This window comes from Aptenodytes patagonicus, chromosome Z, assembly GCF_965638725.1.
Source record: "Aptenodytes patagonicus chromosome Z, bAptPat1.pri.cur, whole genome shotgun sequence".
NCBI lineage: Eukaryota > Metazoa > Chordata > Aves > Sphenisciformes > Spheniscidae > Aptenodytes > Aptenodytes patagonicus.
In genome coordinates this window covers 23,500,248-23,527,540 of record NC_134982.1, presented here as the reverse complement: position 1 = coordinate 23,527,540, position 27,293 = coordinate 23,500,248, and the positions used below count along the sequence as shown (strand labels likewise).

Genomic DNA, 27,293 nt, shown 5'->3' with positions numbered 1-27,293 from the left:
ATATCTTGGCCTATGATTTAAAAACGGCTCATCTTCACAGAAAGTTTGCAACCAAAATAGAAATTCCACATCCCTGGGAGCTGAATGGAAAGTAACAGGGAAACAGACGTGCTTACACTGCAGAATCAAGTCTGAACCATACACAACGATTGTAAGAAGAGACTGACACTCTAATGCCAGCTGGGAAATACAGGAAGCCAGAACAAGCTCTTTCACATAAAGTTACTAAAGGAGGTTCAATTCCAAGATTACAAAACCAAACCCCTCCAGAACACAAGCAAATCTGCCTAAAGAACCGCTTTTACTGAACAAGCCCCTAGAAACAAAACGGTTAAGTGTTTAACATTAGCCATGTTTACCTCCACTATCAGAGAACCATGTCTTTATTTTAAGACTGAAAAGCATTTAGAAATAGCCTATAAAACCAAAATATACCTTCATTTTACCTATATACATATATATATACACACACACAGAGAACATGTAGGCATGTCTGAGAAAGAACTGTAGGAGATACTGACAACATTTATTTGATTCTGACCCCTTACCTGGACGAGATGGATTAGGGTGGTTAGAATGGCACATCGTAGCATATTGTGCTCCTCGCTCTGTTTCCAAAGGAGTGGTAAATACTGAACCAAACATCCTACATATGGTCGTATCTGAAGTTCAGAATACAAATTAGTTTCTTAATGTGTGGAGCAAGGCCATTAATTTACCCCAAGCATAATTTCTGAAATATTTAAGAGCTGCTTTTATTACAGTAAAAATGCAGAGTTTACTTTAATTTATTCCTCTTTCCTCTTCCTAAAACACCATATTCCATACTCTGTGACTGAAGTAACTTCTGACTACACAGTGGTTTGAAAAGAACATATTACTTATGGTAACATTTGTGCGTGGCAATCAGGCTTAAGTAGTAAACAGAACACAAAGAATACCTCATTTGATAACCAGAGATACTTTCATATTAATATATTCTTCACTTAGACAGGATTCCTAAATAATGGCATCCTTTAAGACGACCAGAAACAGTTCCAGTAAAAAAAAAAAAAGCTGAATAACCTCTGAAGTTACCCATGCTTTGAGCAGGGGTTGGACTACATAACCTCCAGAGGTTTGTCCCAGCCTAAATTTTTTTCTATGATGCTCTACAATACTAAAAGGTTAATCTATTTGTCTTCTAAAGTATTTCATTAGGAATTAACCTAAACGGACTCAAAGGTTTTTTCTCAACTTGTTTTTTCTGCTTCTTCTCTAGCTGATCTAAAATGCACGGAAATCTGCTGTCACGTTGACTTTTCCTACAAGGGACAAATAGGAAAGCTTCATTTGGCTCTTAGACAGGATTACTTGTAGAAAGGAGATAAGCTCAAACCCATGCATTATCTCTGTCCTTACAACAGTAATACTGCAAAAAAAACTGAGACAAAAGCAGTCAACAATTCATTTTTTAATTCTGCAAAAACATCTTCAATTTCTTTATGTATAAGCTGAAGAATATACTTTAACACTAAGAAGGAAGTCCTGAAAATTCATAATGTAAACTTGAAACTTTTCATGCAGTTAAGGAGAGTGCTATATAGGAAATCGTGATCTGTATCAGTGCCAATGAGAGATTACAGATTTAACTGTACAGGCCCTAGGAATGCGAAGCATTTTGTCGCCCAAAATGTCTCTTGTAATAAGTAAGATTTAATAAAATACTAGTTCAAATATAAGAAGGGACAATTAGAATAAATTACAATTAACAAAAATAAAATTGCAAGAAATGCAGTAAGCAGTGAAAGTCTGTCTGTACTCTAAAAATACATAGTAAATAAAGAAACGTAGTAACTGAGCAAGAACATTTTTACACAAAAGATAAATGAGAACTGAAAAGTGAAAAGAGAACCAAGTAATGCAAACAATGCATGTATCTACCATAATAATAACCAGTCTATTAATTGATGACATTTTTCTACTATTTTTGTATAAGCTCAAAACACCAAGTCCTCCTCCTACAAAGCTAACTGAAATCTGTAAAAAAATACCTGCATATTGACTCTTTCAATCACACAAGACAGAACGTGAAGAACGTGCATTTTGGTGTCACATTGTGTTACTTCCTGAAGCAGCTGAAAAAGCAGTGTAAACATGGATTCCAGATACTAAAAGAAAAACAAACAACTACAGATTAGACCATCAAAAATACAATTGGTGACATGAATTGGTGATTTTCCTGTACGCTTACGCTCTAAGTCATCTATGAACTTTGAAAGACACTTACAAAGTATGCAAAATGTTACTCTTTCATTTGGAAAAATGCACACTAGCCAATCACTGCCTAAACAAAATAAAAAAATTCAGATAGGCTCTTACATAACAGTTCAAACACGATCAATTTGAGCATACATCATTTTCATGTTTTGGTAAATGTAAACATGACTTCACAGATAAAATACTATAAGCTGAAGGCCGTCTCTCCAGCAGGAGCACTTTGTTAGGGTCAAAGCAAAGGTATGGTCTTCCAGCCTTTGGGTCAGTAGATAAAATTTAGATATTGAACTGAAAAAGACATCTTAAAGAATTCCTATGTTTACAGTGTAGATGCACTCTGCATTTTTGTTTTGTTTGTTCTCAAGAGAGTCGCAATTAACACGTAAGTCATAATGAAATGAGAAGTAAAAGCACCTGCTAAATTTGAGTGATCAAAAATAAATCTTTGCTGTATTTATAGCTAACATTTCATTGTTTACTTAATGACAACAGCAATGACCACTGAAACACCACCAATATAGGAGACCAAGAAAGTCTATGTTTTTAAGGTGCTATTTTAACCATACACTTACATTTAATATTTGTGTGAAACAGCAGGTTGGAAAGTACTGTGTGAAACAGGCATACTGGAAAGTCACATTGGTGTGGAGACTTATTTGTTAAAGACAGCATTCATATTGTCTTAGCATGAAGAAACTTAGCATCTGGTAATACATAGTATATATAGCACTAAACACAATGCTAGGAAGTTGTAATAGTCGTAATACTAAAAGGTTTTAAATTATCTGTATAGTGCACATTAGCAACCTTAACAGCAGCAGTATGATTCTTTACATGCTTTGGCCTACGAAGACTGAAAAAAAAAAAACCAAAACCAAAACATACACACACACTGATTACTAAAATAGTGTGGTTTAAAATGAAGTTGGAAATTATTTTTTTCCTGGTTTAAAACAAAATTGGAAAATATTTTTTTCCTGCTTTCCTCTATGGATCTATCTGCTTATCAGAATCTGCCCATATAAATGCTCTTACCGGTAGGAACTGGTCAGTTCTGAACTCAAAGTCATCTACAGGTAAACAACCGTTAAGGAAAAAATAATACGGATTGCAGATGGATACGAGACTCAAATAAGCAAATATTCCATGGATACACAAAAATTATAATGGGAAGAATTTGGTAGTAAGTTTAAAATTGTTTATTTTCCAGTAACTAAACAAACATCTTTGCCAATAAAAGGATATTTAACTTCAGTGTCGTAGCTGTCTCAATACGGACCTGAAGGACAAAAGTCAAGAAACATCACGCATATGTCCATTAAACATTTTGATTATCAACATAATATCTGACAATATCAAACCAGCTGCTGTTTTGGCAATTGAATCATTCTATGTGTCTGTCATCCTCTAAGAAATGTAGTTAGTTCAACTCAAAACATTTTCATTTGCTTTCATTTTAATATCCTTTACAGTTTATTTGCCATTGCTAAAGAGGTACCACCTGGAGAAACTATTCAGGCAAAACCTTCATGAAGGTCAAGAAAGAATTAAACAAGATAACTAGCCTGTAATAAAAACTCTTGCAATAGAGAAGGAGTTTAACTTGGTATTACCTCATGGCTTGCTGTCACCCAAAAAAGCACAGAATCAGATAAACTCAACAAGTTAGAATCATAGAATTATAGAATCATTGAGGTTGGAAAAGACCTCTAAGATCATCGAGTCCAACCGTCAACCCAACACCACCATGCCCACTAAACCATGTCCCTAAGCGCCTCATCTACTCGTCTTTTAAATACCTCCAGGGATGGGGACTCCACCACTTCCCTGGGCAGCCTGTTCCAATGTTTAACCACTCTTTCAGTAAAGACATTTTTCCTCACATCCAATCTAAACCTCCCCTGGCGCAACTTGAGGCTATTTCCTCTTGTCCTATCACTAGTTACTTGGGAAAAGAGACCAACACCCACCTCGCTACAACCTCCTTTCAGGTAGTTGTAGAGAGCGATGAGGTCTCCCCTCAGCCTCCTTTTCTCCAGGCTAAACAACCCCAGTTCCCTCAGCCGCTCCTCACAAGACTTGTTCTCCAGACCCCTCACCAGCCTCGTTGCCCTTCTCTGGACACGCTCCAGCACCTCAACGTCCTTCTTGTAGTGAGGGGCCCAAAACTGAACACAGTATTCGAGGTGCGGCCTCACCAGTGCCGAGTACAGGGGCACGATCACTTCCCTAAGTGATGTTCTTCCCTGGTAGATGTTCAGTTGCTCAGAAAGCATTAACTGAAAGCAGTCACAACATTGACACAGAAACACATACTGCTCGGTTAAAGCTGTCTGGAATCACAGAAATAACTGTTATGAGTGCCAATTACTAGTATTTAACTTAAACTAGCTAGATTTGTTTTATTTGTTGGCTGCTAGGTCTGTTTGTTTAAAAATAGAAACCAAAAGAAACAATCGCAAAACCAGCTTCTCCACTCAACCTCACCTGCTACTAAACTGAAATTGTAGCTTAAACCCACAGGATTGTACTCAACCACCTTAGCAAACAATGCCATTTATCATATTCTGTTAGCAGATAACTGTTGATGCCTAAATAATACTATATACTGCAGGGACTAGTCACAGAATAACCCTGTTTTATCTACACAAAGTGTTCATTTGTTTATAAGTTACTTATCTCAAGTCACTTCACAACTTTCTTCTTACAAAAAACAGACTATTGCTATTGCCATTCATTTTCCCACCGAAGTCAATACCTAGTGAACATCTTGAGGACCCATTTCACGTCTTTGACCTTACTGTTCAACATCTCCACAATTAAACACCCCCGCAACTTCCCAACAGATTATCTTTTGCAAGACACAACAGACTTTAAGGTGTGATGTTATGAAGTTCTCAATCAAGTTTACATAAGGTATGGTATTTATGTTTCACCTGTGTTTACAAAACAAATGTGTAAGCCAAGTATTACTTGTTTATACTTACCACTAAGTCCTGGTCTTGAAGCAAGTTACGAATTGCCTCATATAACATGGGTCTCAAGTCTGATTTGAATTTTACAGAAATCCACTGTCCAATCAGCCAAATTACTCGTCGGCGTATCGGTTTGTACCTTTAAGGGGGGGGGGGGGCAAAAAAAAATTGTACTCTTTAACTCATTATACTTGCTGTTCTAGAATACTTTGATGAAAAAGAAATCTAAGAATCACTAGGAAAACATTATTCCCCAAAACAATTACTAAAAGATTTAGTTTGTCAAAACCAACTTTAGAACTTTAATGCAGAAATCTTTTTCATCAAAATTCTTCAATAGAAGGCTCAGAAAATGCCAACTCAGTCTGGAAAAGATAACTTTCATCCTAAATGACCGAATCTTAGGTCTCACTAGAGATAGTTTGTTCTGCACATAGCACACCAATAAAAGAAACTAAAAATAAATTTTACATTTATTGCTGCCATCATGACGTCCGCTGCTTTCACCATACTCTCCAGCAATTTCCTTGACATTCCTTTTATGCTCAGAATTTTAGGTCAGATACAACTTAAAAATGCAAACTTAAGTACTGCATTACAGCAACTGCCAGAGTATTTCACATCATCAATCTACAATTATGCTCAGAAAGAACTGACATTATCTAATCTTGCACCACTGCCGCAATAAGGGCGCAAACCAAACAGCTTTAGAGTCAATGGGAAGGAGTAAGAACCAGAACGAGCTGAATTGCCTAACATAATGATTCCGAAAAGCATTCTGTAGATCTGCTATTTTTCTCTACTGATTATAAAAGCTGATCAGGAAGAGTAGCTCAGATTTGAATGTTTAACTTGCAGACATATAAAGTTAGGCAAGATGAACCCTATTCACAGAGTTTTACGTAACAAATTATTTTGCCTTGTTACGCTAAATGTATTTTTCATTTGATGAACTTCTACCTTGTAAGCCATCAAGACAGCAATTTAAACTGAAGTTATTGAGGCTTCTTTACATTTAATAAATGTGATTTATTAAACATTCCCATAACCATAAGATAATTAACAAAGCACACCTTCAGAGAACATAAAAGTTGTAAACTTGTGAAAGTAGCATGTATATAGCAGTTCAGTAGACCGGAACATAAAGCTAATGAGGAATAACGTTCCATTGTTGCTTTAGATTTACTGAGTGGCAGTGAAGCATGACTTACACAAGACGTTGCCTTACTAACACATCCTTCTATTTATTCGAGAAGCTGTGATGATACGGCTTTTTCTATTCTTAGAATGCTCGTGCTTGATACATAACCTTATAAAAATTAGAATATTAAAAAACTAAGAGGTTTTTCTTGAGATTAGCATTGCATAGTTTTCAAACCACTATCACAAAGAACAGTTTTAAATGACATGACGTAAGTACATAACCATCTGCTGAGAGCAAGGATTTTCAGCTTTGGTGGTATCTGTTGCACAATCCATATGTCCTACCTGCATCTTTATATCCTTTCTCTCTCTCTCTCTGGTAGGAAAAGATAGCATGCTTTAGGGTTTTTGGCGTGTGTATGGGCTTTGTTTGGGGTTTTTTGTGTGTGTTTTTTTTTAAAGGACGTAAGTTCCTAGGAATTATTCTGCTCATAGGTGCTCATTGTTGAGGTCCTACCTTTTCTACATTCACTACTTCTGGGAAAAGCTCACCTCTTAGAACATCATTAGCTTTTACGCTAAGAGCACACACTAAGTATAAGCAGATTGAGCCTGCTGCACCTAAAGCTCCCATGGGAAAAGCGACCACATTCCAAAACAAGGCAGCTTCTGTTGCAATAGTCATAGGATGGTAGCTTTAAGCAGTCTGGGCAGCATTCAGACATTCAAGTCAAAAGTATCTTACTTGATAGCAAAATACTAAGTGTCACATCAATACTTTCTCAGCAGGAAAAGCTGTTTTAAGATTGAATTATTGTGAAAGATTGTATTCTGTAAACTATTTTCATATTACGGAAAAGTTTCTCCTTACTCAGTACAAAACTAAATACTATGGCAAGTGATAAATTTGGCAATGCAATGTTTCTAAAAATCTTTAAGAATATTTTTTCATTAATCCCATATTTCTCCTACTGCTATGGTCATGCTTGACAGTCTCACTATCAGACAACAAAACATTCAAAGATGGCAAAACACAGCAAACTCTACTGTCACTGCTGACAAGACATAGATTTGCGTTCCCAAACATGAACCAGTTTGTGAACAAGCATGCTAATCACCATGGGACACTCTGTGGGACAGTAGATCATACCTTCCAACCTGCTTTATCTGAACATTCAAACTACTAACACTGTCTCCCTTATTGCCGTGGTGGTCTCAAATGATGCTGACAGTAGAAGCAGTTTAAGCAAACAAGGCTTCAAACTTCTAGACAACTTCTACTGCAAGGTTCTGTCCCCACAGGAATTTCATCCTGGGATATCACAAATGCCAACTAAATGGTTAGATCAGGTGTCTTCCCTACTGTAAATACAACTACATCAACCGCAGAAGACTTTTGTCAGTTTTACTTATGCTATATGGGTGGATAGCATAAAAATGCCAAAGCCAGCATGCGCTACAAATATCATGGCAGCTTTATTCAGAGATCGGTGCTGGTACGGCACAACAACAGAGGATCAATCATATATACAAGATCTCTCATTTTTTCCTGCTCTTCTGACATTTAGCCTAACCACTAGAGTGCTTGGCCATTGGTAGATAGCAAGGTGAAGTTGATATCATACCAAAAAAGACTAATGAGAAAAAGAATAAAAACATTAGGAGACACCAGGTAAACAACTGTGGCAATTATTCTGAAACTCTGAAGTAAGGTTATACATTCAAAAGTAAATAATTCATTTTTTTTAAAAGGTATATTGTAATGAAAAGAAGCATTTTAATATTTCTAAGTTTAGCAGGATCTTCCACTCTACATGAAATTGAACTGTATTTGTAAAGAAAGTGTTTATAACTGGCATTTGGAAATAAAAAAAGCTGGCTGGCAACTCATTATGGAAAATCATTTACAATTTATAGTAGCTCCTAAGGGTATTAGCAAACAAATTAGTTTATATTTCAGGTAACAATTATGTCTGGTGAGATGAATTTCAAATGTAGAAGAAAAAAAAAAAATAGTAAAGTTCTTCAAAGGACATTAGGGACACTGCCAATGACTCTGATGAGAAAAACAGGACATACTTATTCAGAGTCAAAGGGTGAGTGGGAACTCATCTGATGAGGATTAGCACGTACAATAGCAGTCACTGTCCTTCCCCTGAGGGAAGAGTGACAATTTGAGGAACAGGGAGGAACACCGTCTTCTAGTCAGTTGCAGATGGACAGCTCAGTCTGTACTGAGATGCCAAAAACGATCTTTCAAAATACCCTATGATATCTGCTAAACAAAAAAACATGTAGTCATGTGAAGGCCATCCAAGTGAAGGAGACCTTGGTGAGAAAGAAAACGTGTAGCAGATGGGCTATATAATACTCTTTACGTAGAACCAGCCTGTAATCATTCACACTTTACAACACAACCTAAATCCTTACTTCCCTACTTTATTGCTGGCAAAATTAACCGAAGAGTGCTACAGAGGGCTTGTATTTAAACTAGTAGAGAAGAACAAATCACTATTATGGCTAAGCTACAGTTTTACAGATATTATTTCCACAGATTTCAGTTGGACTTTGCTGCCTAAAGGGCTCTGGGGCCTCAGGCACCCTAAATATCTTGCTTTAAATGAGCAAAAGTGGTTGTCCTGAGAAAGTTCAGTCACCTCAAATATATGCAAGAGGACAGACTTAATATTTTTACAGAACCCTGGAAGTATCAACCATACAGTAATTTAACCATGAACAGAAACTGTCAGGAACACTGTCACTTCTATAACTGTATCAGTTATTTATATGTATTTCACACCTCTGCTCATTTAGTGGATATGTTTAAATATTGAGTATTTTTCAAGTCTGCAATTATTAGACATTATATCTTACCAGATTTGTATCAACAGTTCATATTTAAATGATGAAGGCATAACAAACCAAGGTGTTTACCTGTTATGAGAAACCTGTAGTTCTGCTAATAGTTGATTTTTAAACCACTGATCAAAATCCACACTATCAAATAGTTCATAAGCAGCCAGTCCAACCGCATTATACACTGGGGAAAAACAATAGTTATGCTTATTGTTTGCTTAAATGTTTAATTTTTATTACTAAATAATTTAATAAATAATAATTTAAGTTTAAAAAAAACATTTTTGATAACCTGAACATAATACGGAAAACAAAACTAAAGCGTATCTTTCTGAAGAAAGATATTATCAGACCATGGCAAAGGGAACTCTGGAGGAAATTTTAGTAAAAGACAAGTATTACAGAAGAAAATTCAGACTCTTGAAAATAGTTAAAAGCCATAAGAACAATGAAGATCTTATTCTAACATCAAGAATGGTTCCATCAGAAGTCTTAGACAATTCTTTTCTTTTGCCATAAAAATCTCCTTACTTGTAAAATGGACAGAGTATCTCCATGGAAGCACTGTAGCTCATTTATTTGCAGAGAGGAAAGGACAGGACAGTAAGGGAGACTGTCTAAGGGTTTGTTTCACAAAAAAGCTGAAAAAAGCACCATATTTTTACATAAGCATTTCGAAAAGTGAAGACTGACATCAAGTGCAAGGAGAAATAGGATTTAGGTCCTACTTTCCAAATGTCTTAAAAAAAAATCTTGCAAATTCTTCATATAGTTTTTAAGAAGTCAAGCACATACAGAAAAGCTGCTCTGTTACTTCCAAGGTAAAGTAAATATAATTTACCAGCATCTTTAATCAGTATAGCACTGGTATCTTCCATGTTGGTAGATCCTACAAGACAAAGTCAAAATAAACAAAAAAGCATAACTAAAACAAAGAACGCAAGCAACTTTGCACTTTTACACTTTAAATAAGTACGCTGTGCATTAAGACTGCTTCACTATTTTTGTTTTATTCACAGGTTCAGTTATTTCAGTTGTGATACTTTCTTCAGTGAGTATAATAAAATCAAATCTCTACTTTCATACCCTATTTTTGACTGACTTCTTTGGAGCTGAACATTTTTAACAACAACATGCAAGTTAGTCAGAAGCACGTATTTTGAATGAACAGACTCAAAACCCGCAAACTGCTGAAGACTGTCGACCACGTGGTATTTCCAACAGAGTCCTAGACCTAGTTCCTATATACTTTACATATGTGTGCATGTGCATTTACAATGTATAAGTAAAAATTTTCCAAAATCCTAAGAATTTATGAAGTCTTAATATCATCTAGTACTTCAATATCATCTAGTACTTCAACAGTAACTCTCAAGTTGAAAACATCCAGAAATGGCTACTAGGGGCTTCAGGAGGAAAAAAAAAGTGTATGTGTACCTTTTAACATGGAAGTATTAACTTCCATAATTCTTGGAAAACAAAGTAACTGTCAACCCTGTTGTAAGGAACCTTTTACTATTCCCAGTATCACAGCACAGCAAACCATCCTGAAACTTATGTACACAAAAGTATTTTATGCAGAGATTCTCTGAAGTCAGAAACCACCCTCAGAAAATGAGTATCTATTTCTATTTAATAGAATGTACTGATCCATTCTGGTAAGTTCAAATATAAAATACTGTAAGTCAAGTAAGATACAACATGGGGAAACAACCTAAGCTGAAATGACAGGGAAAACAAAGTGGCAGCTACTGCTCATTATCTTTCATGGCCACTATAAAACTCAGTTTGGGGATGAAGAAAACTTGAATCATTCCTCAGTCTATGAAGACTTCAGTCTTCATACAGAAAAACACTAAATTTTTAAAGCAGATTCTTCAGATTTGGAAAGCCCTCTAGACTCTCCAAAATGACAGCATGACTTGAACTTTTTTTTTAAAAAGGTTTTTTCCCCAGGATTTTTGCAAAGACATGGCAAATTACCATAAAATTCCTTGCAACATTTGAACAGGAAGTTCGCAGTAAAAAACAACCTACAGAATTTATTAAGCTTGTTGACCATTCTCAAGAAAGCTCGAAACCTCATGAAAGTAGAAATGCCCCAGTCTTTGTCAGTCATCTAAAATAGTTATGACAAAAAGTAAAGAATCCTTAGGATGTCCTCTTCCTATATACACGTTGCATTTTCTTTATGGTAGGTTTAGAAATAATTTTAAAATATCAACATGTCCTTTCAAAAGTATGGAGTGAATGCACTATATAAAATTAGGTATCACAAGGTAAAATTGTTTAACAGTTGACAAAAACTAATGTAAAGAATTCTATATTTTACCATTCCTTTATTTTTTAAAGAACTTACCCGGTAGACTGTGCACCATTTCTAAAAGCACAGGGGTAAGAGTCTGATTATATTCATGGAAAATATCAATAAAAAGAACTTCTGTGCATGGCTGGAAAATTAAAAGATCTGTTTTAGAATCTATCAAAATAAAGGCAATTAAAATACATTTTATGCTAAAATTTTTAAGTTCTGAATATCTCTCACCAAGTCATTTAAAATGCAATATACTATAGCAAAATTAGTATTACATGAAATACCGCTCTTCCTACTACACAGTATGCTTAACTCCAGCAAGGTTTTGATGGCTGTATCCATATCAGACAGTTCTGTAGTAGAACAACGGATCTGTGGAGTGAAACAGCTGCTGTTGAGGAGACAGTGACCACGCTGTAGGTATGTCATGGTTTCTTTTTGGATTAGCTCTAGTTGAGTCATCTGGACTGAATACCCATTTTCACTTGGAACACACTAGATGCACAGGGTTGGGTTTTTTAGTTTTAAAATGAAAGTAACCCAGCAAATAAACTTTGAGATCTCTCTGCAAAGCAATCCACAGCAGTGGATATCATCCCAGTGATATCATCCCAGTGATAACTGGGATGTTCACTACAACAGCATACTCTTGTTCTGAACTAAAATGCTAATATAGATACACACCTGAAACTTTCTTCATTTATCATGTCTCCTAACAAAGCCATAAGTGATACTATCAGTTACCAGTTTAAAGAAGAGACAGCTTCTACTGGGTTTAACCACCACCAGATACTACACAATACAAATGGCTGAAACAAACTCCTTTTCCCTCCCTCCTAGAATACGAAGTGCATAGTTTCCAGTATATTGCAGCATGTTTGAACACTGATAAATGAACAAAGTTAATTTATACTAATACTAATGAAATTTCTTTAACGCAAGATTTCTTTGAAAAGCACGAGCTTATCTTTCTACCAAATATCATTTCTCTTGGTTACAGGACTATCAAGAAATGCATCCAGAAACGTTGAATGGTTTTCTTTCAAATTGAAACACTTACTCTTAGACTGTACTTCCAAGAATCTCCTCCTGTCTCTTCTACAGCTATTATTTCCCAAAGAAAAAGAAAAAATATTATTTCAACTACGGTTCGAATAAAGTTTAGTATTAGATATGTGAATATCAGACTACTGGAAATCTCTTGTTATGAAAACAATCTCTAGAGGGAGTATTTGTCCATCTAACAAGACTGCAGAAAATAAAACAGCCAATATTGCAGCAAGCAATTTGTAGAGGCAATGTGGATATGAAACTCTTATACCAATATCGAAATAAACTGCCACCAACTATATAACATGTTTCTTACTGAAGCCTTCTGGGTCCTCTTCCCACATTATTAATTCTTCCTTTGTCAGCAGGAAATAGTGAGTGACTAATCTCCTACATATTTCCATTAGTGTTGGATATGTGAAAAATGCTGTCTTTATCTTATGCGCTTCAAGAGTTTCAGGACTGCTATCTGAAATAAAACAGAGAATTACAAATTACAATTAAGTGGCTTAATGATCAAACAGTAGTCTAGTAAAATTAGAAAGAAATCAATAGATAAGAAATTCTTATCCTCAGAGAAAAAAAAAGAAAAAATACATTTTTCATGGCAGAATTTCATAACAGACTTTCAGGTGGTACTTTTTTAAAGCAAGTTAAACTCCCAAATTCATTTACTTTTAAGAGAGCTCTCTAACAGCACAATTAGACTGAAGGGTCGTTAGGGCTTCACAAAGTATTTATAATGCTTTTCAGCTACTATGTAGATGAAAAGAAAAACTGTTTACCTGCTGCTTTTGGTATTTACTTTTTTTATTTAGCACTACTGAATTAAAAAACAGACAGAACTCAAAGAAAGTTTCATTTATACCTACTCAAAGTTTATCCAAATACAATCTTAAAAATAACTTGGGTTTTTTAGGAGTTAACATTCGTCAAAGAAAGCAGAGATAAAACCAAAATCTGTATGCTATACAACCAATACAAACACTATATGTCAGTCAGAAATTATGTCAGTCAGAAATTAAGAAAAATAATTTTTTTTTTTAATCACCCAGTTCTCAAAAAGTCAAGTGCTATAGCTTTTATCAGAATGTGTTATATTCTTCTTGTCTCAAGTGACCACATTTCTATTTCAAAAACTCAAACACAACTATGAACTTTTGCAAGAAGAAGTTTCTGTTAATAATCAGTGGATTTAGGACTTTTTAATGTATTTAATGTAAAATTATGGAATAACACTGAAAAACATCAATATTCTGAAGAATTTTAAATGCTGGGTTTGTGTAATGTGACACATACCAGTACGTTCATGAAACTTTTTTTTTTCCAAATTTAGAAAGAGAAAGCTAATTGTTATCTAGTCATTGCCAAATGTCAAACTAATGTGGAAGGTTTTGGGGGTTTTTTTAAATATCATTCAGTTCTATTTTTCATTATCCTTACATACAGCAGTGTATGAAGATTCAGAATGAAACAGTCCTACAAAGCAGAACATATAAACTGCTTTATATTCAACTGCATGTCAAATTCACTGTGTTTCTGTATTTCAGAGTACTGGTGTTAGTTAATTACAGCAAATACTCCATTTTATCCAAACATTTCTCAAGGGAAAGATGCATCAAACCATTTGATGAAAATAAACCAAATTCCATACCTCAATACTTCTGAAAATTAGTTCAATGAAAACGAAAACAATCAACAAAGAAAAGATATTCATGCTCCTTGTGTATTTAAAACTGCTTTAGTGAGTCAATGTCTCTATATATTAATACTTTAACCATCAATATACAAATTATCAATATAGAGCCAGAAGCATACAATACTAACTATTAAAACATTAAGTGCTTCAAAAGAATGTCTTAAAGGCGTTTTACTTTTCGGAACAACTAGCAAAAGGTTTCTCAAGATATAAAAAAAAATGTTTTTAGTAAATAGCAGCAGTACCTTCAATATTTTTGGATGGCTTGTAAGCATAATTTTTTACAATCATCTTAATGAGATTCATGCACTGTACAATAAACCGCTCAAATACAATTCCTTCACCAGCCTCTGTGAAAACATAGCTCACAGCAAACTCCAATGATCTCTGAATCAAAGGGGTGAATGAAAAAGGATGTTGATCCAGGAAGTCCAAAAGCTAAAAATTAAGGAAGTAGAAGAGCAAGAAAGAAATCAAATGACTTTTTGTGCAAGTCTTTTATTAAATGCTTTCATAAACTAGTTATCAAAAGCAAGTGCCAATTTATATAAAATTATAGAAAATAAAACTGAACACAGACAGGAAATTAGGAAGAGATCAGTATCAATGGTTAATGAAGCATTATTTTGCCCTGAAATTCTTGATTCATGTTCAAAATTACCTTTTTTTCAGTTTAAGGAACACTACCCATTTTTAACTAGACCAGCTTGGTAACAACACAGTATATAAAACATATCAGCCACACTTAAAACCCTGAACATTTATCAGATAATTCACCCCTATTAAAATTACTGTTAGTAAAAGAGGCATGAGGAAAATAACTTTTTATTCTTTTTTCTCCCCCTCCACTGCAGTACAAGCACTTGCTTCTTCAGCTTAGCTTTTCCAACTAGTGGTCTAGAATGCACTGGTCAATTCCTTTAATATCCTCTACTACTGCAAAAATGCCTAAGCCTATATTCTTGCATTTGAATTTCTACAGGTGGTAGATTATCTATTAATAAAGTGGATTTTCTCTTCAGGTCTATGAAGAAAGATGCACATGCCTCACATACTTTGCTTGGTAGCTCAAAGTAGGAAGTACTATGATAAAGACTAAAAATGTTGGCTCAGAGCACCTTCAGTTAAATTTTGGTGAAGCCAACAGGTGCCTCCCACTTCTGATAATTAGGCTGAATATTTAAATAAGATACATGGCCCCAAAATAGAATCTGAAAACAATGAGAATTCTGCAGGTTTTATATCTTTTAAAAACAGAGCAAATGACAATGCTAAAATTACCTTCCGATAATATATGCAATTAATGGTTGCACAGAATTAGCTGACAACTCCAAGTGTATTATGTAACACAAAAGTCACAGAGGGTAAGAGTTTTTTGTTAATTTTCTTTCAATAAACTAAAAGTGGCTAGTTATTCAATAGAACTAACAGGGCCTTAGAAATAGCATTCTAACTACTTACAAAAGACAGGATGAAAAGTTTATCTCTTCTTTATTCATCAATGCTGATACCAATGTTTTAGCAAAACTTCCAGAATTTTTTTGAGCAAAATGCTAGCTAAATAATTTACTTATGGAATGCATTAAATTTTTGTTTGAGCTAAGGAAATGTCTTCTTCACTCCTGCAACTTATGTCAGCATGAGTAAACAGACACTTTTTTCTTTAAAAAAAAAACCACAACCAAAAACATATTCCATAACAAAGAAGTTTTAAAGTTGCAGTACCTCCCATTTCTTTAAAAGATCTGAAACCTATTGGCTTTAAGGCACATACATATCCGAACGGGGACTGCTCCTCCAGAACGGTAAACTATTCAGTAAATGAATGGAGAATTTACTTACCACTTTAGTGAACAGAATTATAGTCTTTTCTAGACGATCTCTGCATACGTTTTCTGCTCTTATACTTCTACCTGGTAAATCAGATATTTAATAACTGTAATTTTTTCAGACTTTCCTTTTCCTTCTGAATAGCTAAGTTTTAAAAAATTAACACTGGAGAGCAACTTGTTCTATCTGTAGTTCAGGGATTATGGCAGCCAGAAAAAAGTTCTATGGCAGAATAAATTCAAAGTCAAATTCAAGGTAATGAGTACTGGGGAAAAAAAAAAAAAGAGTCTTTAACCATTTCTCTCAGCTGCAGTGAAATTCACTGTAACTGATCAGAATAAAACAATTGGGGACATCATTACAGACAAGTCAATAATAAAAGACAGTTAAAATAATGCAAACAAATGCTAGCATAGACAAGAAGTAAAAAAGCATTGAAAAGATGAAAATGTCCTTTTATTAAAATTATGGTATAGCCTTACTACATAATTCTATGTGCTTTTCTAGAAACTCCACCTTAAAAAATAATTGATTATGGACACTGGAAAACATTCTGAATTTACAAAAAATAGGTAAAGCTTTCATAAAAAAAGAGAAAACCAGAAAAAAAATAATGAAGGCATACAGGCAAAAACCACGATATAATAAATGTAAACACTGATCTTGTAAGGTAGCCGTGCCTGCTTTTGCAAAACAATTTATTGATTAGAAAAGTGGAAATGGGAAGTTTCCACTCAGTTCTTATCTTAGGACATTCAAACCCCACAGTCCACATGTTCTAGGGGACTACGATAACCACCAAGCTTCAGGATGGGATGGCCTTCAATTCAGTCTATTAAAGCTAGGCAACTATCTTGCAAAAAATGAAAGAAGGGCCAGAAAGAGCATGGCTATAGTATAGTAGAAGGGGCAAACAGCTGCATGCAAAGCAGCCTGCATTTTAAAAGAGCAAAGAAGGTATTTTATTTTGGCATTGAACACAGTGGCAGTTTCCATCTTTTCTAGAAACGAGGCTCAGAGCCCAGATCAGCCCCTCTCACCTAAGTACAGGCTCCTGAGCCCAAGTACCCTCATTTATATATTTAAAAAAAAGAAAAAAATTCTTTCTACTCAGTTTAGACATCTATTCTCAGAAAAAGTGTTGTTGAATCCTAAAAGAATGGCCTGACAGGCTTCAAATGAACAAATGGCTTGGACCAGGTCTACTACAAGTGTACAAGCAAGAAAGAGCAGTGAGTTCAGATGCAACACTGCCGAACATCTCCTTTTTGCTTGCTTCAAGTAACTTCCCTGCAAAAGCACTAACACCTACCAATTATGCTTATATTTCTGTTGACTGTGTTAACCTGTGGTTGCCTGCCTCAGACTACTACACTTCCAGTTATAAAATATGTATAGCTGAACATGGTCTCTATTTCCCATTTGACACTTACCAAAATACATTGCAAACTCCAGAACAAAGAAAAACATAAAACCCTCCCAAAGAAGAAAACTCAAGATGATCTGGGTTTTAGTAGCATCTACATATTTTAATATGGATACTTTGTCAAACCATGGCTTAAGATTTTTTTTTAAATTGGCATTATCATACCAAGTATAATTTTGGTAGGATTTTAGTCTGTTGATATAAAAGGACATTTTCACTGAAGTCTTTTGAAGTTTCAGCAGCATTTAAAGTAATAGCTTTGCACTTATAAAAAATACCTTGTATCTAAATGATTAATGATGACACACTAAACTGTATGATGTTTTCATCCAGCTTCTAATATTTAACAACCAATACAAGGAAAAATATTCAGATACTTACTACACTCCAGAAACTGTTTTAGCCGTTCAAACACTGCATGTAGAAAACCCTGAAAACCACAAAAGTGTATGTGTTTTTTAAAGGTGAAGCTTATCTTGCACTGTATTATGAAAAGAAAGTTGAGTCAAACTGAAGTCAGTTCAGATGTGTTACTAGCTCAGACATTACCTTATCACTTTTAACTGAACTATTTTATTATCTTGGACAAGCAATTTCCTCATGAAACAAATAATTAGCCAGCTAGCAGACTGCATAGATGATCCAAACCAACCTTATTAGTACCACCCAAACAGCATAGCGTCTCTAGTAGAAGGTGGTATAGGTAAATATAGACATATGCTTTACAATCTGCTTATGCAGTTCTTTCTTGTTCTCAACTTCCTAGTTTAGGATGCCAGTCGTAGGTAACCAATTCCTCCAGCAAAGCAGGCAGTGCTTGGGGTTAAGGGAGATGCCTGGGTTTCTTTCTTCTTTCTCCCCTCCCCGCCCCACCCCCCGCCCCAGACGGACTGCATACCACAGGCTTTCATCTCAATCAGACAAATTCTATCAATAGAATTTGGTAGAACAAATATGCCATTACATTCATCATTAAACGAAAACATCCTCTTCAAATGAAGTGGGAGAGTATATATAAGACATCTTCCAGTAGGCAACAGGGGTGTCACTATCATGTGACATGTAAATTGGAAGGGGTACCTTTTCTTTTTTTAAAACTTCATGCCATTGGTGTCACAGTGTTTAGGACCTATCTAGGATCTGACAGCTCTTAACTGATGAGAGGACAACTTAGAGCATGTTGCTTAATCTTCCATTACATAATACAAATGCGTGCCTTTCAACGATTTTTAAACACAGCTCTAACAACAACTGAAATCATCACAAGAGTTTTCTGATCTAGAACTAGAAACAGATATATGTCACTTACCATCACCTCTACACTCCAGTGAGGTTCTACAAACCCATGGACTGTCAGTTTACGAAGCACTAGGGAAAAAAAAAAAGTTACTTGTGTAGGTATTTCTCAGCCCTTGTTCCAACAGATTTCAGAACAGGATTACAATTACAGTTGCTGTGCCTTTCTTCCAATTCTCCATATTAAAAAATACATTTAATTTTGGGCCTTTGGATGCCTTAACCATACCTAACATGAATCTAATCTTGTTGAAATTACTTCAAAATTCAGTACATTATGTGTAAAAATAATGAAGAGAACTCCAAGAATTACTGAATCAAGAAGAATTCTGCAAAAGCTGTAAGTATTCCACCTCTGAAAGGTTCTGCAGCAGGAAAAGAGCTAAGTACAGTCAACTAGGGCCCATAACCCATCTTATGAATTTTCTCAGGTTTATCACTGCCGGTAACCCAGAGAAGCCGCATGCTGCACCTTCTGAAACAATTCAAGACTGGTATCATCTACATTGCAAGCACCGCTGTCCTGGTTTCGGCAGGGATAGAGTTAATTTCCTTCCTAGTAGCTGGTACAGTGCTGTGTTTTGGATTTAGGGTGAGAACAATGTTGATAACACACCGATGTTTTAGTTGTTGCTAGGTAGTGCTTACACTAGTCAAGGACTTTTCAGTTTCCCATGCTCTACTGACTGAGAAGGCTGGAGGTGCACAAGAAGCTGGGAGGGGGCACAGCCAGGACAGCTGACCCAAACTGGCCAAAGGGATATTCCATACCATGTGACATCATGCTCAGTATATAAAGCTGGGGGAAGAAGGAGGAAGGGGGGGACGTTTGGAGTGATGGCGTTTGTCTTCCCAAGTAACCGTTACGCGTGATGGAGCCCTGCTTTCCTGGAGATGGCTGAACACCTGCCTGCCGATGGGAAGTAGGGAATGAATTCCTTGTTTTGCTTTGCTTGCGTGTGTGGCTTTTGCTTTACCTATTAAACTGCCTTTATCTCAACCCATGAGTTTTCTCACTTTTACCCTTCCGATTCTCTCCCCCATCCCACCGGGGGGGAGTGAGCGAGCGGCTGCGTGGTGCTTAGTTGCCGGCTGAGGTTAAACCACGACAACCGCACACAAATATCTCAATTCTTCAAAGCAGCAAAGTACAGTAAGGATATGTATTCATCCCATTGAAAACTACTTGAGCATCAACCTAAAATCTAAACTGACTGCTAAGGCTACCTCATCACTGAACACAAGGTGAACTTAATGCAAAAAAATTCATAGCTCAGCTTCCTCAGTTAACTGCCTAAAGATAGACAGACGCAAGCCTAAATTACAACACACATAAAGCATCCTGTTATGCCCCCCACTTTCCCACCTCCTAGACTTTGACTTCTTACAACATGCATATCAGAACGGTACATACTGAGAAACAGGAGTACCTTCTCCCCCTTCCGTGTGAACAATCCTCCTTCTGCCTTGCTAAAGGCACAGGTAAAATAAACCAAGATTACTGGTTTTCCCAATGGGCATGGCTTTGTTAGAGAATGCTAAACTCTTTACCAAAGAAGTCTTACTTGTTCAGTGTGAAGAAACGTAGTTGATTCCTTATATTTAATATCATTCTACATTATTACCTTTCAATGACAACAAGGTTCTTTCTAGTGAATTTGTGGCTGCAGCTTCATCCCCTGTACAAACTTGCTGTAGGAACGTATCAGTATGATGATTCCACAAGGAACACGCAAAGCTATAAATACCTGATGCAAGCTGCAAAAGGAAGAAAGACCAACAATGTATTTGACTTCCTGAATTTGGCTATAGCATAATGAATTCCTAAATTTTAAAGGCCAGTTTAGACTGTTAAATTATTTAATCCATCTTCTTGTATAATATGGGCCACGGTGTTTCACTCACTTCTTTGTTGTACTGATCCAAAGATGTTTTCCAGAGAAATATCTTGTCTTAATTTGAAGATGTTATGATAGACTCACCTGTTTCCCTGACTGCTTGGTCTATGACTATCACTTTAAAGATAACTATTTAGGCATCTTTTCTTACCTGATTTTCATTAAATACAGCCACAGGTCTATAATACGGTATGAGGCTTCAAAAAACTATCAGCTCTCCTCATTGCCTCCTCTCCCCCAAGACTTAAACTGTTTGTCATACTGCATTGTTAATATCTGAATCAGCTTACTATGAGACACAGTTAGCATTTGCATGCCTCTCTCTAATAAAAATAGTATTGAACAATGCCTACACTGAAACTAACTTTATTTTGTTGATAGCTGCAAACACTGACTTTTTGCCTCAAATTATTCAAAATACAGAATGACAAATAGTTTCTAATCACCTAGCACTGAACAGATCTCAAACTTAATTCACATTACGGTTTCCAAACAGTGCTTACCTGATAAAGATATCTGAGGTATAAACAGAAGATAAAGAATTTCTCATTCAGTTATGGTAGCACTTGGCAGCATCACAGTTAATGAAGAAACTGCACTTAGTCTGCTACACATTACATCAAAGGAATCAAAAGCACATATGACCTGTTTATTTCGTTCCTTTGACTGAACAAAGGTGGGACAGTAGAAGCTCTTGATAATTATTCAATTATGTGTTCGTGCAGTTGCAAAAACACATCACTGAATAATTACCAATAGTTTCAACCTACTCATGTTTTGGGTGTTGACTTTGGGTATTGGAGGGGGTGGCTCTTTTAAATAGAATACACTAATACTAACCATAATAGTAAGCAGTAACAACTCAGGTAAAAAAACAAACAAAAAAACCCAACAATTCAAAGCAGCAATAATAGTCCTAATAGTAGAATATACTCTGGATAAACTTATTTGTTTGTCACGCGAACAGTGTACCTTAGTACTAAAAAAAATTAAAGCAATAATTGCTTTATTAAAAACTGGGGGGGGCAGAACGACAAATACAAACAGTATCCATTAGGAGGACCCACCACATTTTTACATCTGAACTCATTCAACTAGCAATTATAATTCGTATTACTGCAGGACCTAAAGACCTAGTCATGGGGCTAGGCTGCCTTAAATTCCTCTAGTCAGTAAAACAGGCAAAGCATGCTGATGATGGTAAAAAGATACCCAAGCTAAAGGATAAATATGAAATATCTTCATAAAGAAAAACTGTTCATGATGAATAGTAACAGTAAAAGCAAAGATGGCAGACCTGTTCAGTGTTGGATTTCATAGGCTGCCAATGATCATCAAGATTCCTATTCAAGTTTCCTATTTATGACCATATTTCAAAGATTCAGCAATCTCCAAAGCAGCAAAGAAAATAGAACAATCATAAAAACCCTCACTGAAGTTCAACAGAGAGACCAAACTGAATGGTGTCTATCCAGTAGCAGAGAAGGTACCGAAAACTTTCTTGTACTTTACGGCAGGACTGTAAAAAACAGCGCTTCTAGTTTAAGATAGAAGTTGTGTAGAACTTCACAGTTTCAGGAAAAAAAAAACACAAAACGTTTTTCAGGTAAACTGTAAAAACATAACTGCATTCTTTCAAAACCAGGGTCAAGAAGCAACAGGAAGACTCGAAAGCTTACTGTCAAATGAATTAGGGGAAAAAAACTGTAATCGATATTTTTGCTGATTTGTAGTAAATTCATTATATCACTTCTCCAATATGTGCTATATTGCTACGTGCTATTATTAAAAAAAAAATTCCAAATACTACAGGTTTTAACACATACAATCAATTTCTTCCTAAAAGTAGTAGTACATTTTTATTAGATAGAAAAATAAAACTCACTGGTTTTACTTCAAAGAGCCACCATCATCATTTAATAAACTAAGTCCAGAAAAATAGGCTCAAAAGAAAATAGATGTTTATAAGCGTATCAACCAATGGTATATAACCAGATATTACATTTTTCTATTTGTATTAAAGCAGACAATTCTACCTTGAAGATCGCTAATGTAGTTATAATCATAACTGTACTATTCACTGGAAAGATGAAGTTATAAATAAGCTGCATTTACAAGTTAGTGTATCACAATCTGTACATCATCTAACATTTTTCTTTTTAAACCTCAGGTAACAGAGTTCAATAAGGGATGCCTTATCAGTAAGCATGACCTTGTAACCTTCAAGTACCACATTACATGAAAAATTTATCAGTGTTTCCAAAGCTGTACAAAAAAAAAATTGTTGAAACTGTAACTACTTATCTGAAAGTATCAAGAAAATTTGCAATCTGTTACTTAAGCTTTTAGAACATTTAGCTTCAAATGGCTTCATTCCACGAGAAAGGTTTTCTGACTGTCCAAGAGAAGTCACATGCCACCCAACAGATGTGAATTCCCTTTAACAGCAGACAGCAGAAACAGACTTCAAGGTTGTCCAATTTTGCTGTTATTAAAAAAAAAAAAGGAATCCTTAAATGTGAACCCTATAGTGCCAGATGCTCAGAAAATCACCTTTTCTCACCTAAAGTTCAAAAAACTGTGAACATACACAGTGCTCCCAACACAATGAAACTGGATGCACTGAAATTTTTCATTCACGTCAAATCAGATGATAGAGGAACTTTGGATACTGAACATATCCACAAGTTAAAAATCAACATTTAAGCATAAAAAGCCTGCTTAATGAGTATGCTTATTAAAATGAAATTTCAATGACGTTTTTGACAAGAACTGCCTTAGAAATCTAAAAAAATTGTTATAAGCCTTTTCTTTGCATATCTGAAGTTCTTTCACTCTACAAATAAAAGAATATTAAAAAGAATACCATGCTGGAAAAATGGCATTCCATAAAGAAAAAGGTTCATACAAACTTAATGAGTTTCTTGGAAACACAGAAATGACTGAAGGTAACTGAGCTCTTTTTGAACCTGGTGAGATGGTGGAAATACAGCAAATGTACTGTTGGACATGACAACTTTATCAACAAATACTGGGCCTTACGACCTATAAATTCCTTTCTGTCCCTCTAATAAGATGGTATGGATTTGGCTGTTTTATGAAGGTGGGGCTTCGGGATTGGGTTTTGATTTTTTTTGCTATATCCTTGAGCATTAACAGTATTTTCAGCTGCGTAACCAGGCTGTATAAGCAACATATGGATTTAGGAGAGCTCTAGAAAAGAAGTCATTATCTCGCTCACTCTTTATTGCTTTGGAATTAGTATCTCTGAATATACCAAAACCTGTATTGTTTGATTATCCAGATCATGTATAACGGCCTAGTAAATTTCAACATACTAAGAAATATTTCCTATACAGAGATTATATTCATCCATACCTATACATGGCAGAGAGAAAAACACTGTTCCTCTACACACATATCTCATAGCATATCATCGATTCAGTCCTGTCCTATTCCAAAAGCCAGCCTTCAGTTCCTCAGGCTCCTGACGATTAAAATTTCACACCTTAATGATTACACAGCCAGAAAATTTTTTCTACATAGATAAATAGTAAACCTTCAGAAATAGTCTTCATTATCTGCAGTATTATCTTTTCCTTAAAATGGAGGAATAAAATAAAATTTTGAAAATTCAAATTGTTTAATGTAAAAGACGTTTAACTCAATAAATTCAGTTAACTGTACTACATCATTGCCTAACTCCAAACGGGATTGGAGATGCAACGGCCGACAGCCAAAGGTAAATCTGTGTTCTAAGCAGTGGATTCTTACAGTGCAGAATGTAAGCTGCATGAGACAAGATTTGGCATTTGCATTCACATCTTGCCTTTTAATTAACCTGGGAAAGCTGATCTGGAAAACCCCCAAACACATTCCCACTGGCAATAAAAGCCAAAAATACTGTCATATGGAAGCCTAAAAACCAGTATTTAATTTTAAAGACTATATTGAATTACGAAACCAGAGCACAATTCCAACAACACTGCAAACTCATATATAATAAGATCTGCTGTACAGCATGGTAACATAAGGCTGATACGCAGATATTGTTCTGTAGATGAAGCTCTGCTTCTTAACCCAAGTTATTATAATAACACTCAAGCTGTATGCAAAATTATTAAAGATCTCAAAAACATCTCACCTAGAAACTGACTTCCAGTTATTTCATACTGTACATACACCCACCAAAGTAAGAGCACTTCTGTTTCAAAAGCAGACACTAAAGTCACCATACCTGCCATTAATGCACTGCCAGCTAACCACGGGAAGTGGCAAGCATGTAGTACAATACATGGTTTGCATGCTCTACAACATTGCATCACTTACTTACATCATAGAAAAGCTTCCTATCTGCAGCAAGCCGTTTGGATGCCAGGGTCTTTGTAACATGATAAAAGGTAAGTAGCGCTCTGTGTTGTCGAAGATCATCCTGGACCTTCACAGATTCTAGAAGAGTGGGTATAAGTTCTGGCCATTGCCTTGGGCAGTCCACCCTGGCAACTTTAGCAATCAGTACAGAGATCTGAGTTGCTATCTGCAAAAAAGCAAAACAAAACGAAACACAAATACCACAAATTCAAAGATCATTTAGGAAATGTGCAATGCAGAAATTAACAGCCAAATAAAACCTGAATCAAAAAAACCTAGTATGGATTGCTAGATTTTTGTGTGTTTTTTTCTCAAACTATTTTTAAGTTTGCTGAATGCAAATAAATGTGGAGGGGAAAAAAAAAGTCTTCTATTTTATGTTTATGGTAACTATTTACATAAAATGCTAAGCTGGCTACCTTGTTTAAATTTTACATAAAGACCACTAAATTTATTTGTTCTAGAAATCACATAAATGAAGAAAAAGATATTTGGGAACCACTTTTTACTTAGTGATCTTTTCTATCGCTTTCTACAAACAAACATAGACTGCTGAATACATATTACCCTTATTTCTGCTATAGCTGAGTTTTAGCTTTTAGACAGAGATGTTGCCTCCCCCAGGGCACATGTGCCTGTAAGCCGCGGTCCCATCCCAGTGGCTGAAGCTGAGACTCTCACTTGCTCCAGACCCTCACACCACAGGCCAGGAGCACCTACACCAACCCAACCATCTGGTTGCTGGCACCAAAACCCACTCACACCAGTCTTGCCAGTAGCTGGCACCTACTCCTTGCAGCACGCACACACGATGAAGAGAGTGAGATTACACAGAAAGATAGTTAAGAGATTCAATCAGAAGACAGGACAGACAGTGGTGATTAAGCACCGGGTTTGTTCAGACACGGGTACTGACTAGCCACGGTTTACACGACTGGCCCTTTTTATACCCTCTTTCTGCCTATTCCCCACTTTGCTGCTCCACAACTCCCTTCCCCTAAACATTCCTTAATAAATTTTGTATAGTACCTCATAACCCCACCTCAAATATCCAAAAACTTCATGTTCTTGTTTCCTTGTTCTTATCCTGTTTGCATTGAAAAGGTCCTTGATTGGATTAATGAAGCAGACGCTCCCACCTTCAACATACCCTTACAACTACCACCACACTTCCAGCCTAGGGAAGTCACCTTCTTACACTATCAAAAGGAATCTAAGCAACTCGCAGGCATAAGAGGGAATAGCCACACCCTCCTTTATGCTTCCTTAGCTGTTTCACCTGAAGGCTGACCACCCCACAAAACTTCCCACAATATTCATTCCTACCCACTTGCTTAGGGAGAAGAGTTGCTTCAGAAAACTGACATCAACGTTTGCAAGGAAGAGCTGGGAGTCTTACTTATTTTCGGATCAAGTGATGTTGATTGGCAGGAGGGAGCAAATAAACTCTTCTCCATATGTGATACAAGAAGCAAACTCTCCAGGGATGCCACAAGTACTTTTTCCTTGAGGACTGGCTTTTTAAGTGAAAAAAAATCTGCTGTCATACATTTCAAGGAGTATTTTGTTCCTCTGTTCCCTCCATGTGGTAAATATCTTCAGAGGGCATGGAAATTATACTCCCAACATATGGTATGTTCTGTTTTTCTTCTCCCCCTCCTCTGGAAGTCAGCTCGTATCATCAAGTCTCAATACTATGTCTAGTTCTTATATTTTGGGGTTGTTTCTTTTCTTTTTATACATACAAGGGTCATAATTTTTCTACCTCCAATGATGTAGAAAGCACAAGCAGATAGCAACTGTGTCATGAAGTATCTGTGACTGGAAAAGAGCACTCATCACGAGCACAAGATATCAAAGCTCAGGCATATCAAGCAGACTGGGGACTAAATGAAACGTGTCTCTGAAAGGAAACCTCAAGGTATGTACAACACAGATTGGGGAACAAGGGAGAAAGAAGGGGAGATGGACTCTGTAAACATACTTCAATATCACAACAATTGTTTGGGCAATAATTTAGGAGCTGGCTGCTGCCATAAAATAGAACAAAAAAATGGGTTTTTTGATCATGGGGAGGTTTACACGGCACCGGGCCTGCTGGTGACAGACGGAGTCCAGCTGTCTCACAAGGGAAAAAGGATCATGGCTCATGAATTGGCAGGGCTCATTGAGAGGG

At 36.0% G+C, this 27,293-nt stretch overlaps 1 protein-coding gene across 5 annotated transcripts in view; it reads right to left on the bottom strand.

Annotated features, from left to right (window-relative positions):
• IPO11 (importin 11) overlaps window positions 1–27,293 on the bottom strand; it is a 108,998-nt gene that overhangs the window by 55,889 nt on the left and 25,816 nt on the right. For 4 of the 5 annotated variants that reach the window (XM_076362242.1, XM_076362245.1, XM_076362243.1 and 1 more), the window contains 16 exons: window positions 25,080–25,283; window positions 20,474–20,606; window positions 18,862–18,920; window positions 17,934–17,982; window positions 16,139–16,209; window positions 14,542–14,734; window positions 12,914–13,066; window positions 12,608–12,651; window positions 11,593–11,683; window positions 10,075–10,122; window positions 9,312–9,417; window positions 5,247–5,373; window positions 3,505–3,538; window positions 3,295–3,335; window positions 2,034–2,150; window positions 549–662 (listed from right to left, as the gene is read on the bottom strand). In XM_076362242.1, the coding sequence (XP_076218357.1) occupies window positions 549–662; window positions 2,034–2,150; window positions 3,295–3,335; window positions 3,505–3,538; window positions 5,247–5,373; window positions 9,312–9,417; window positions 10,075–10,122; window positions 11,593–11,683; window positions 12,608–12,651; window positions 12,914–13,066; window positions 14,542–14,734; window positions 16,139–16,209; window positions 17,934–17,982; window positions 18,862–18,920; window positions 20,474–20,606; window positions 25,080–25,283 (1,584 nt within the window). The remainder of the gene's footprint in view (window positions 1–548; window positions 663–2,033; window positions 2,151–3,294; window positions 3,336–3,504; window positions 3,539–5,246; window positions 5,374–9,311; window positions 9,418–10,074; window positions 10,123–11,592; window positions 11,684–12,607; window positions 12,652–12,913; window positions 13,067–14,541; window positions 14,735–16,138; window positions 16,210–17,933; window positions 17,983–18,861; window positions 18,921–20,473; window positions 20,607–25,079; window positions 25,284–27,293) is intronic. The other variant, XM_076362246.1, reaches the window with a different exon arrangement.